This window comes from Cydia fagiglandana, chromosome 2 (assembly GCF_963556715.1).
Source record: "Cydia fagiglandana chromosome 2, ilCydFagi1.1, whole genome shotgun sequence".
Taxonomy (NCBI): domain Eukaryota; kingdom Metazoa; phylum Arthropoda; class Insecta; order Lepidoptera; family Tortricidae; genus Cydia; species Cydia fagiglandana.
This window is the reverse complement of record NC_085933.1, coordinates 14,482,012-14,495,003: the sequence shown is the minus strand read 5'-3', so window position 1 is coordinate 14,495,003 and position 12,992 is coordinate 14,482,012. Positions and strand designations below refer to the sequence as shown.

The 12,992-nt window shown below is 46.2% G+C and overlaps 1 protein-coding gene across 1 annotated transcript in view; it reads right to left on the bottom strand.

Moving 5' to 3' along the window:
• Positions 1-12,992, bottom strand: part of LOC134672791 (cell adhesion molecule Dscam2-like) — a 36,522-nt gene that overhangs the window by 2,539 nt on the left and 20,991 nt on the right. The window contains exons 19-28 of the mRNA XM_063530750.1: positions 12,527-12,679; positions 12,097-12,226; positions 9,955-10,115; positions 7,171-7,350; positions 6,486-6,680; positions 3,640-3,834; positions 3,071-3,228; positions 1,580-1,748; positions 1,202-1,319; positions 517-713 (exon numbers count right to left, since the gene is read on the bottom strand). Coding sequence (XP_063386820.1) covers positions 517-713; positions 1,202-1,319; positions 1,580-1,748; positions 3,071-3,228; positions 3,640-3,834; positions 6,486-6,680; positions 7,171-7,350; positions 9,955-10,115; positions 12,097-12,226; positions 12,527-12,679 — 1,656 coding nt within the window. The remainder of the gene's footprint in view (positions 1-516; positions 714-1,201; positions 1,320-1,579; positions 1,749-3,070; positions 3,229-3,639; positions 3,835-6,485; positions 6,681-7,170; positions 7,351-9,954; positions 10,116-12,096; positions 12,227-12,526; positions 12,680-12,992) is intronic.

The following is a 12,992-nucleotide window of genomic DNA, read 5'->3' as shown; positions in this document are numbered from 1 at the left end:
AAGCAATGATTTTATTCATACATTCTTGTTTAACGGCATAGTCCACTTATAATTTTATTTTGAGATCTTCAAATTAGTTAATCATTTTTATCAACATCACACACCGCTTTTAAATTGTCCGTCCATACCTATTAATAACAATTTCAAACATTTTCAATAGAGAATCCGCGAGTGACAATTTGAATTGACGGGCGCGCTCAGCGGAAAAAAAAGTTTAGGTTCGATGTACATTGTACATTGCTGCTTTTCTTAGCGCAATACTACTCTTTGAGTGTTGCCCTACTTTAGTTTGCTTTACATTGCTACTGACAAGATTTGCTTGACGCACTATATTTTATTTTAATCTTTATTGTACAATACATGAAGGTACAAAAGGCGGACTTGATGCCTTAAGGCATTCTCTACCAGTCAACCAATGGGTCAAACCAGAAAGATTAAGTAGGTGCAGTGTAGTCGTCTTTAAGTAAATCAGTCAATGTGTTTAAAGTTGTCAGAAGGACGGCAAATTTTAGGTACCATGTTTGCTATTGTTCCTCATATGTATGGGCGCACTGTAAATCCTGTTCTGCGCGTTGATGGCGTTCTCCTTGGACAGGTTGCCGACGTTGGCCATGTTGGCCAGGTTGGTGTGCGACGTGTTGGCCGTCAGGTTGCCGCTCTCAGACTTGTTGTCCACGGTTATCGAGTCGCGGTACTCTGTTAGGTTGCCGCTTCTGGAATTACGAAGAATTCGTGTTGCAATATTTGCAAAAAAATATACTAGGCATAGTGTCTTCGAAACAATATTTCTAATTATATGTATAATTTCTTTTATCAACATGTGAATAATGACAATGACAATTATAATATTCTTCAACCAAGCGTTATCCCGGCATAGCGCCAGGGTCCGTTTAAAAAAAATTAAGAAATATTCGCAACATTTACTGGCACAAGAGTGCTGGAGAAAGATATATATTCCTACATAACACGTTCCCCGTTCAATGGGCCGCATGGATGGGTTGGCATCTGTCAAAGGTTGCGCCATTATTGCTTGCCCCTTTTTCTATGAGATTTGGCTTAAATAGATTGGATTGACATGGCAAGTTATGCTGGCGCCAACTCCTAAATACTTCGACCGGCCAACCCCATTAGTGTAACATGTAAATAACCATCTTTATCGAGTTTTCTCTGAGTCATATTCCAGGCAGATGTTAATTCTTACCTTTGTCTCCTGACGAGTATGTAAACACAGCTGAGAAGACAGATGAGCAGTAAAATCGAACTACAGATGATGACGATCATATTCAAGTCTAACAATTCCGATGGCGGGCCGACTTCGCCTGAAAAAGAAGGAAATAATTTCCCTAATTAGGTATCTTAGGTTTTACAGTCAGCTAAGTAATCGTTTCTAAGGTACCATCACGCTCCGCGATTGTTGCTCCATTTACGGTCCTAGCTAAATTGGTTGTTCAATACTTGCGCTATAGAATTTCCAACTTAGCAAGAACCCTAAATGTCAACAATCCTGTGTGGTGACTGTATTATAGATTGTGAAAATCTTAAAATTCGAAAAGACCTACAGGATAAAATGATCACTTACTGCCATCCTCATTCTTAGTAGCATAGGCGTATATCGTGGTGACGCTGCCGGCCTCGTTGGTGGCGGTGACGCGCACCTGGTACCAGGTGCCGGGCGCCAGGTCCCCGATGGCGAACGACCCGCTGCGCCCCGACTCGTACGAGCTCCACGATGAAAGGTCCGTGTAGCTCTGAGGGGATCATTACGGAAATATTACCTATCTTATGGTCTGTGAGATGGACCGACCAAATCAAATGTAGTGTGTCGGCCACAGTAAGCGAATGCTCACGGAAAGCAGTGTCGTTAAACGAGTCGCTCAAAAGTCTACATAATGGCCACGACCACTACCTATGTCAAAAGTGTAACGAAGAACAAGAAGACCTATCTTGTAACTAGCTAAACGGCGTTGCTCATAGAAATATGCAGAGGTCGGCGAGAGTGAGCCATTTACCTTATAATTTGACATGCCTTATTACGTCATATTATAAGGCAAATAGCTCAACCTCGTCGACCTCTGCTTATTTCTATGAGCAGGATCTGGCAGACGATTAAGAGTTTATCTCTAAAACTGTTGTGGTTTAAATCCTACAACCGTTGCTAACAGGGCAGTTTTGCAAACAGTTTCCAAATAATACAGCTTTACTATTCTGCAAATAGTTGATAAATGGGGAGACACCTATCACCGATCCAACCGTTTTCACTTTCCTCTTGGCGATGGCCTTTGGTGGCCACCAATATCTACTTATTATTATTATTACGTACACAAAAGGCGTCCCTTTTGTTTCCTGAATATTATGTAACATGGCTTATACCAATATCAGAAACATTTATTTTCCTAAATCAAAGTATTTCTACCAAGGAATTTAGTATGTACCTACGTAACAGGAAGGAAATATGAGGAAACCACCGAATAACTGACGTCTATTGACATATATTGGCGCGAATGGTTAGGTCAATTTATATATTTAAGGATGCCGGAATTACTAAAAATGAATTCTAACTATAAAGAGAATTCATTTTAGTATAAGATTGAAGGCTAGCCAGTTACCTATGCACTAAAATGTTTATAGGTGAATAAAATTAATTTTTAGTTTTGGGTGGTCAGTTAATTTTTTAGGGTTCCGTACCCGAAGGGTAAAACGGGACCCCTATTACTAAGACTCTGCTGTCCGTCCGTCCGTCCGTCCGTCTGTCCGTTTGCCACCAGGCTGTATCTCACGAACCGTGATAGCTAGACAGTTGAAGTTCAAACGAGCAGACGGATCACCTGTTGGTAAGCGATTACCGCCGCCCATGGACACCCGCAACACTAGAAGGATTGCTAGCGCGTTGCCGGCCTTTAAGATGGGAATACGCTCTTTTCTTAATGGCGAATTACCCTGGGACTGGTTCGTTTGAACTGGCTGGCTAGTTATTGCCCGACTTCATAAGAAAAAGGATACGTAACTATTTTATAATAATATCAAAAACTTTTTAAAAATACTTCATTTAAAACGGTTTAACCCTCGCTACCTGTGTCTGCGCGGTCCTCCAGGCGCGCGTGCCGAGCGGGCGGAATTGCACGTCGAACGCACGCAGCGGGCACGCGCCGTCGTCCCAGCCCGCGCGCTGCACGTACAGGTGCGAGCTGTTGCTCCACAGCCACTCGCTGCTCGCCGGCGGGATCGGCACTGAGGACGACCACCGATTCAGTTAACTACAAGTTGTGGACACAGAAACCGATCGGACCATGACACTTTAGCTATCATTCAAGTTAAAATACATTCACTAGCTGGCATAGACTAGCCATCCTCTAGATCTAGACGGAGTTTAGGGCAATTATTTCATGAAGCCGATGCTGCCAAAAATACTGGGCTGCGGGTGACGAGGTGAGCGAGTCTCCCGTGCCGTGATTGGTCCGTTCAAAAACACGGGCGTCACACAAAGACACTTTGATTCTAAAATGGAGTAAAACTACCGAATATTTGTAGCAGAGTGGGTAGCGCCACTATGCTCAGTCTGGAAGAAGTCTTGTCTGTCTGTGCTAGCTGGTTAGGTAAAGTAAGTAAAAAGTTGAAAAAATTAAGTAAAACTAAACTCACCTCCCCCAAGCGTGCTTACGTCCAGATACGCCGGTTGGGATGTTCCCACTTTGTTAGTGGCCGTTATCCTGACGGAGTACTTAGTCCCGCACTTGAGACCGGTCAATGTATGCTTCTGTACCGACAGATTGGGCCGCGCCGCCGGCCACGCCTCCTGCCACGGCCCGTTGGCCACTTTCCAAGTTAGACTATAACCTGCGGAAAGAAGTGACGCTTTAGATAACAAAGCTAAGCACAAACTATATGTAGGGCCATTGCCATCTGTAGGTGTGTAAGTAGTAACTATGGCATTAAACTCGGGACATGAGCTCGTACAATCGGCATCATCACGCTTTGACCGTCACTAATGTCACTATTCAATTTTACGATGATGTTCATACAAGTAGGTAACTGTACATACTTCGCGATATAGCTTGTCATTATTCATAATACCCTCATTAATAACTTGGTCCATAACACCAGGTGTAGCTCACTCCGCGATTTCATCGCCTTGCTACAGGTAGCTAAAAGTACATCCGTTCCACCCACAGAACACCGCCTCTAGAAACCTAATATTGGCCATTTTGTTCCCGACGCAAATCACCAAACTGTGAGGTGCGGGAGGGGTGCTCACGGCGTTGCGATTGGTCGTTTCAAACATGGCGCGCTGATACGTGTAAGCGTAGGGATGGGACATGTTCATTACAGCTATTGGGTACTCCTACTAGTGATACCGAAATTTATTGTGGTAAAATTGTTACCAATTTAGTATACTTAGAGTAAACTTACTTAATAATTATATTGAATAATTTAATATTTCATTAAGTAATTTAACAATGTACCTGAAAATTTTACTTAACATATTAGGACATTTCTGTTTAAAGTAGGTACCCAGAACTTGAATTTTAAAGTTTAGAAATTTTATATTATTTCCACTCAGAATAGCAATCTCTTTCGATACGAGAAAAAAAGTGTCGCCAAAATATCATAAATTATTTTTTGTCTCTTTTATTAAGGTCATAGAAGATTGTATTGAAAACATATTCAAATGGACCAATAACTTATGCCTATTACAGATCAACTCCGAGTTCTCTCGCACTTCTTTGAAGTTCATCACCAGGTCCATCTCGTGACATGAGACCTAACTGCTCACCTAGAGGATTCTAAAAAACCCATACAACATATGTCTATCACAAACCAACACCGAGTTCCCACGCACTTCTTTGAAGTTCATCATCAGGTCAATCTCGTGACATGAGACCTAACTGCTCACCTAGAGGATTCTAAAAAACCCATACAACATACGTCTATCACAAACCAACACCGAGTTCCCTCGCACTTCTTTGAAGTTCATCATCAGGTCAATCTCGTGACATGAGACCTAACTGCTCACCTAGAGGATTCTAAAAAACCCATACAACATATGTCTATTACAAACCAACACCGAGTTCCCTCGCACTTCTTTGAAGTTCATCATCAGGTCAATCTCGTGACGTGAGACCTAACTGCTCACCTAGAGGATTCTAAAAAACCCATACAACATATGTCTATTACAAACCAACACCGAGTTCCCTCGCACTTCTTTGAAGTTCATCATCAGGTCAATCTCGTGACATGAGACCTAACTGCTCACCTAGAGGATTCTAAAAAACCCATACAACATATGTCTATTACAAACCAACACCGAGTTCCCTCGCACTTCTTTGAAGTTCATCATCAGGTCAATCTCGTGACATGAGACCTAACTGCTCACCTAGAGGATTCTAAAAAACCCATACAACATATGTCTATTAGAAACCAACACCGAGTTCCCTCGCACGTCTTTCATCATCAGGTCCATCTTATAACATGCGGCTCCGCTGGCCTAGAGGATTCTAAAAACTTACCTACATATTATGTCTAAAATGGTACAATACGGCATGACGAAGCATGAAGTTTCCGCAACTGACGAAACCATCATCGTCACATCACTAGTCGAAAGGGAAAGGGATAGCACATTGCATTTTCAAGTTGACGAAAAGGGACGGACTACTGCGCCTCTGCTTAGTGACCAGTATAAAATGAACCCCGCGGACAAGAAACATTATTCAATGAAATAATGAATTTTACTTTCCAGTGGGATGTTATTCCATCTGTTTTGTAAGTAGAAGTCTTAGATGACTTACCACACCATTTTATGGTGCAATATCCCATGATTTCCCAATGAATTCAATAGTTTACGATTTATTTTCTGAGACTCGTGCACACTGCTAACAGGTCGTAATCTTGGGCGCAACTGATCGGAGTGGCGCGCGAGCAATCTTATATTTGACCTATACACCATACGTGCGGTGACCGCGAGTCGTCCTATAAGCTCGGTCTATAGGGGTTGGTCTGTGGTTCCACCCCAATTTTGGGGAAAGCCATAAGCCGTGCGTGGCGCTGTCGCCACCTAGCGGCCATATCTGTGCTGACCGTATCAGACGCGTTTTGTTAGAGAGTGAGTCTTCTGTACCTAGTACTATTATTTATTCTGTGATAACACATACATCACATTTCTTTTATACTTCGCTTAATTTACTTTTATAACATTATTTTGTATACCCCACGACAATCTCGCCATCACCTGTAATCTTGCTCTAGATTTTTTAAATAATAGGTATTCATCTAACAACATTTGCCGTTTCTGACTTTTTAATACTTTCTTCTTTTGCTATTTTCCGATGGTACAACATCAAGTGCTCATACATGTAACACTTCGTTGGCTTAAGTCGCAAACCTCGTAAATCCATTTCAAGGAAATTAGTAATTGCTTCGGAGGAGTTCCGAGGTTTGCGACTTAAGCCGACGACTTGTAATAACATCATTCATAACAAAGAAACCCTTACTAATCTTCTGAGTGCTCTTGTTGTGCGAATAGTAGGGCTGCTCCCACTCCACGAGTATGGAGTGCTTGTGCGGCGTGGCGCGGAGCACCGGCGCCTCGGGCAGGGGCAGCACCACCACCGAGTACTCCACCGAGTCCGAGCCGTACAGGTTCTTCGCCAGGCAGGTGTAGTTGCCGCCGAGAGAGGGGTCTATGTCTGGTAAATGGTAAAAAAGTAACGAGGTAAATGTTAAAACTGGACTGACTTAAAATTCAGATAATTTACGATTATTTTACTTCGCTGGGTATATTTAAAAGGCAAAAATTGCGTCAATATCTAGATCACTTTAAGGTCTACATTTACATTTAGATTAGAGCCACATAATATGTAATTTACTTATTATCGTTGCCCGTAAGGTCATTATCCTAAGCCTCGATAAAACGGGCTTTGTCAGAGTTAGGTAACTGAATTTTGTTAAGTATAAAACTCAAACAATTTCAAACAAAGTTAGTGCCCTGAAGAAACGCGATAAGATACCCTTATACCTAGTATCGCTGAGTCGGTATTGTTGGTCTGTTAATAATCTGGTATTTACCTATGTTTCAAATAAAGTTTCTAGTGAGGAATTTCTATACAACTTGTCTTGACAATATGTTATATGCGCAAAATAACAGTCAGGACGGTATTAATAAAGGTAATTTCTTACTATTGATGAGCAGGCTATCGTCATGGTTCCTGGTAAAGCGCGGATGGTGCGTGATGATGTTGTGCTTGTGGTACCACACGGTGCGCGGCGGCGGCACGCCCACGCACTGGCACACCAGCAGCAGCGAGCTACCCACTCCCACAGACACGGTGCCGCCCAGGGATGCCACACCCGCCACCACTGAAAACAGATCAAGTTCTTACAGGCGTATTCCAATTTCAATTATAGGATATGAAATCGATCTGGATTAGGCATGGAAGTGACATTTCTTCAACCAAAAGTTTTTAAAAGGAAATCTATCACGGGCTCTAATACTACATCTCTGACCAGAAAAGATGCCGGTGCAAGAACCGCGGTCGGACTTCTCTTCAAAACAGTGTAACTTATATTAATACGCTTTACAAATAATATGCGTAAGGTAGAACACGGAGAGAGAATCGTTCTTACACGAAGACTGATCCGAAAGTTGTTAGCTGCTCCGGTTTTACTCGTGCGATTTGAATAATATTGATATTTATACCATTGTGAGGGAGGATAGGGAGTACCAGTGGTGGTCTGGTGGTACTGGAACTTCTAGCTCTAGATGAAATACTTAGAACGTTTTATTTGTAAATATTTGTAGCGATGACGATCAAATTACCCTAATGGTGCTCCCAGTTAGATAACGCATATGTTTAGCAAGGCCTTTCCTAACAGTTCCCAGTTTACAGACCTCTAGAGGACGGGGTGTGTGAGACGCGGCGGCTGGGCGCGCCCTCGCCGGCGCGGGTGGAGGCGGTGACCCACGCCTCGTAGCTGCGGCCCGCTCCCAGCTCCTTGACCTCTGCGCTGGTGCGGCCCTCCTCCACGCGGTAACATACCTCTAGAGGACGGGGTGTGTGAGACGCGGCGGCTGGGCGCGCCCTCGCCGGCGCGGGTGGAGGCGGTGACCCACGCCTCGTAGCTGCGGCCCGCTCCCAGCTCCTTGACCTCTGCGCTGGTGCGGCCCTCCTCCACGCGGTAACATACCTCTAGAGGACGGGGTGTGTGAGACGCGGCGGCTGGGCGCGCCCTCGCCGGCGCGGGTGGAGGCGGTGACCCACGCCTCGTAGCTGCGGCCCGCTCCCAGCTCCTTGACCTCTGCGCTGGTGCGGCCCTCCTCCACGCGGTAACATACCTCTAGAGGACGGGGTGTGTGAGACGCGGCGGCTGGGCGCGCCCTCGCCGGCGCGGGTGGAGGCGGTGACCCACGCCTCGTAGCTGCGGCCCGCTCCCAGCTCCTTGACCTCTGCGCTGGTGCGGCCCTCCTCCACGCGGTAACATACCTCTAGAGGACGGGGTGTGTGAGACGCGGCGGCTGGGCGCGCCCTCGCCGGCGCGGGTGGAGGCGGTGACCCACGCCTCGTAGCTGCGGCCCGCTCCCAGCTCCTTGACCTCTGCGCTGGTGCGGCCCTCCTCCACGCGGTAACATACCTCTAGAGGACGGGGTGTGTGAGACGCGGCGGCTGGGCGCGCCCTCGCCGGCGCGGGTGGAGGCGGTGACCCACGCCTCGTAGCTGCGGCCCGCTCCCAGCTCCTTGACCTCTGCGCTGGTGCGGCCCTCCTCCACGCGGTAACATACCTCTAGAGGACGGGGTGTGTGAGACGCGGCGGCTGGGCGCGCCCTCGCCGGCGCGGGTGGAGGCGGTGACCCACGCCTCGTAGCTGCGGCCCGCTCCCAGCTCCTTGACCTCTGCGCTGGTGCGGCCCTCCTCCACGCGGTAACATACCTCTAGAGGACGGGGTGTGTGAGACGCGGCGGCTGGGCGCGCCCTCGCCGGCGCGGGTGGAGGCGGTGACCCACGCCTCGTAGCTGCGGCCCGCTCCCAGCTCCTTGACCTCTGCGCTGGTGCGGCCCTCCTCCACGCGGTAACATACCTCTAGAGGACGGGGTGTGTGAGACGCGGCGGCTGGGCGCGCCCTCGCCGGCGCGGGTGGAGGCGGTGACCCACGCCTCGTAGCTGCGGCCCGCTCCCAGCTCCTTGACCTCTGCGCTGGTGCGGCCCTCCTCCACGCGGTAACATACCTCTAGAGGACGGGGTGTGTGAGACGCGGCGGCTGGGCGCGCCCTCGCCGGCGCGGGTGGAGGCGGTGACCCACGCCTCGTAGCTGCGGCCCGCTCCCAGCTCCTTGACCTCTGCGCTGGTGCGGCCCTCCTCCACGCGGTAACATACCTCTAGAGGACGGGGTGTGTGAGACGCGGCGGCTGGGCGCGCCCTCGCCGGCGCGGGTGGAGGCGGTGACCCACGCCTCGTAGCTGCGGCCCGCTCCCAGCTCCTTGACCTCTGCGCTGGTGCGGCCCTCCTCCACGCGGTAACATACCTCTAGAGGACGGGGTGTGTGAGACGCGGCGGCTGGGCGCGCCCTCGCCGGCGCGGGTGGAGGCGGTGACCCACGCCTCGTAGCTGCGGCCCGCTCCCAGCTCCTTGACCTCTGCGCTGGTGCGGCCCTCCTCCACGCGGTAACATACCTCTAGAGGACGGGGTGTGTGAGACGCGGCGGCTGGGCGCGCCCTCGCCGGCGCGGGTGGAGGCGGTGACCCACGCCTCGTAGCTGCGGCCCGCTCCCAGCTCCTTGACCTCTGCGCTGGTGCGGCCCTCCTCCACGCGGTAACATACCTCTAGAGGACGGGGTGTGTGAGACGCGGCGGCTGGGCGCGCCCTCGCCGGCGCGGGTGGAGGCGGTGACCCACGCCTCGTAGCTGCGGCCCGCTCCCAGCTCCTTGACCTCTGCGCTGGTGCGGCCCTCCTCCACGCGGTAACATACCTCTAGAGGACGGGGTGTGTGAGACGCGGCGGCTGGGCGCGCCCTCGCCGGCGCGGGTGGAGGCGGTGACCCACGCCTCGTAGCTGCGGCCCGCGCCCAGCTCCTTGACCTCTGCGCTGGTGCGGCCCTCCTCCACGCGGTAAGTTTGTGGGGGACCGTTGCTATAAGTAGCAAAAATGCAGCTCACGCACACTACCTCAATTTACTGGGACAGGTCAGTGACGTCTAATGTTTTTTTAAAGGTGCCGTTTCGAGTTTGGTGTTAACCACTGGCCTCTTTTGAGGAATTCAAACTGTCAAAGCGTTCCTTTGTGATAAGACAAGAAAAACACTTTTTGTATAGCTTTCCTTGTTTGTTCGTGTCATGTCATAGGTATGTGACATATTCAAATGTAAATAATCCTAGGTAATTCATTTCGTTGTTGACTTTTGTATTAAGATAGAGGTACAAACAGCAACACTCTTAACTATCCATCGGTGGACCTTAATATGCCTTTTGTAATAAGGTTTACGAACTGTCAATTGACGATGGTATACGGATTGTAGAGATAGACCGAATCAAACCTAGGAGTTATTTTATTATTGGTAAAACAAAATCAGGGCATTACAAAAATGTCCAAAGGCCAAAGCCACGCTGATAAGACTAAGACCTCGCCATATAAACGTTCACTGAAAGAAAACCAAAGGCATTTCTGATAATTCTATTTCATTTCTGAGTTATTGTTTTGCACCGAATATCAATGAAATAAAAGCACGTTGTTATTTTATAGATACATTTATATAAGAATCATCACATCAAACCAACATACTCGTAAACCAGACCACTGCGATGTTATTGGCTTTAAATATCGTTCTTTCAACTGATAATATCCACTAAAACTCGCTGAGATTGCAGGTCGACTCTTGGTTTCAATTTCTTGATAATATATAATTATATAATTGAATTAACTTTCAAAGCACGCGATAGCTCTTTAGAATAGCAACAAAACTGGGTGAAACTAAGAATTGTATTGCTGAAATTATGTGAACAACATTGCTTCGTCTTCATAAATATAAAATTTTAATAATTAAAATCGTTTACGTTAAAATGTGAAGAATTTGTTGATAAATTGTCTATCTAGTATATTGACATTATGTAATATATGTTTTTAAAATGAATGCCAGCACAATGAAAATTTATTCCAATAAGAAAAAACAAATCTTCAAACATTTTTCATTTTAAGTGTATTAGGAAAAAACTAATTACACTGATTTGGCTGTGTTCGTATATTTTTTTAACAATTTGTTATATATTTTAAGAATTATGACTTGTTAATAAAAATAAATCAAAATTTTAATGAATCTAGATCTCCATGTGACATTATTTATTTACCCAATTTATTTTGAACACAGTTTTTTCACTGGTATCATCATTCGTATACGGACATGAATTTCCTTCAATATCAATATATATGCCAAAACGAAATGTCAATATGGGACGCCCAAGTATACAACCGCCCTCGAGGAGCCCCAGTGGGCATCTCAATCAAAGGAGAATTTTGACAGATTTGGCGGATGTATGGAAATTTTACGAAAGTTTACATTTACGATTGAATTTCTCTGTTGCCTTTAAGAGGAAAAATAGGAAAAGGCTGATTCGTTGTAGTCCAGTTATCTGGCTTTCAATATCACTCGATTTTATAGCTTGAGCATCGATTTTTTTATACAAATTTTACTAAACGCTGACACTCGTTCATCTCGTTTTAGGTACAACTTTGCATAAGTGTATTTATTATTTTGTTAAAGATTTCAGATTTTCAAGGGTGATTCGTTGTAAATACACTCTTTGGGATAATAACGACATTTTTTTTATCAAGAGATGTGAACGCTAGCGACTAAACGGCGGTGACTGCCTTTTGCGCTGATTTTGCTCGACGCAGTGTACATTTTAAAATTAAATTCAAGGTGTACCATGAATATTGTCCATTGCATTGACGTATATTTAAGGACGGGCACTAACCTAACCTAACCTTACGGGCACTAAGCATGGTGCTAGTCCAGCGGCGGTGTGCCTCACGAATTCTTATTGCCCGTAAGGCCCGTCCTTAGATATACGTCAATGGTCCATTGTACCTATCTGATAATATACGTATAATATCTTACCTGGAAGTGGGTTTGACGTAAACTGTATAATACAACAGTATTCCATTAGAATGTTCCGGTCTCTTCCAACTGACGAGCAGGGAGGAGCCCGAGAGCACTAGTACTTTGATGTCAGCTGGCGGGTCGGGCACTGGAAGAAAGTGTTAAGGTCGTATCATAACCAAATCAATCCTTAAAAAATGTACGTAACATAAAAAATTTAACTTCTCAGGGAGAACTGGGCACTCTTCGCTGGTGCTCTTCGCTGGGTGCTCTTATGGGAGGAAAGATGTAGGTACAAACAGCAAGACTCCTAACTGCACATCGATGGACCTTATTACAAAAGGCATAAGGTCCACCGATGTGCAGTTAACAGTGTGGGCGATGGTACCAAAGTAAGATGATTTAGGGATACTAAATGCTAACACAGCTACGGTGTTTGGTTACTTACCATCCTGTAGAGTAGCACAAACGATCGGGTAGGAGAACGGCCCTGTCCCGTAGTTGGAGAAACCGGCCACCTTGACGGTATAGTTGGAGTACTTCAGCAGGCCCTGCAGGTATATCTCCGTGTGGAGCGACGTTTGGTTATGCCAAACGTCTTCTGAAAATTATTATAGATTCTCTGTTAAATGTCTGCATTTGATTCTCAATGAGTATTAAATAAAAAGGGTACAGGGTACTAAGTGCAATAAGTGAATGGTCTGTACTGTAGGTAGGGTTTCTGGTTTCTCGACCTTTTTAATTTCTCGAGGCACGGGAATTCTCGACCAAGATTTCTCGAGTTTCTCGAGTATCTCGAGAAATTTTGAAGGCTCCAATAAATACCATGTTATTTATTTATTTTTTTGCTTTTTACGAATCAGACTCGTAGGAATCGTAGGTGAGATCAATAATCAAACATATGGTACATTTTT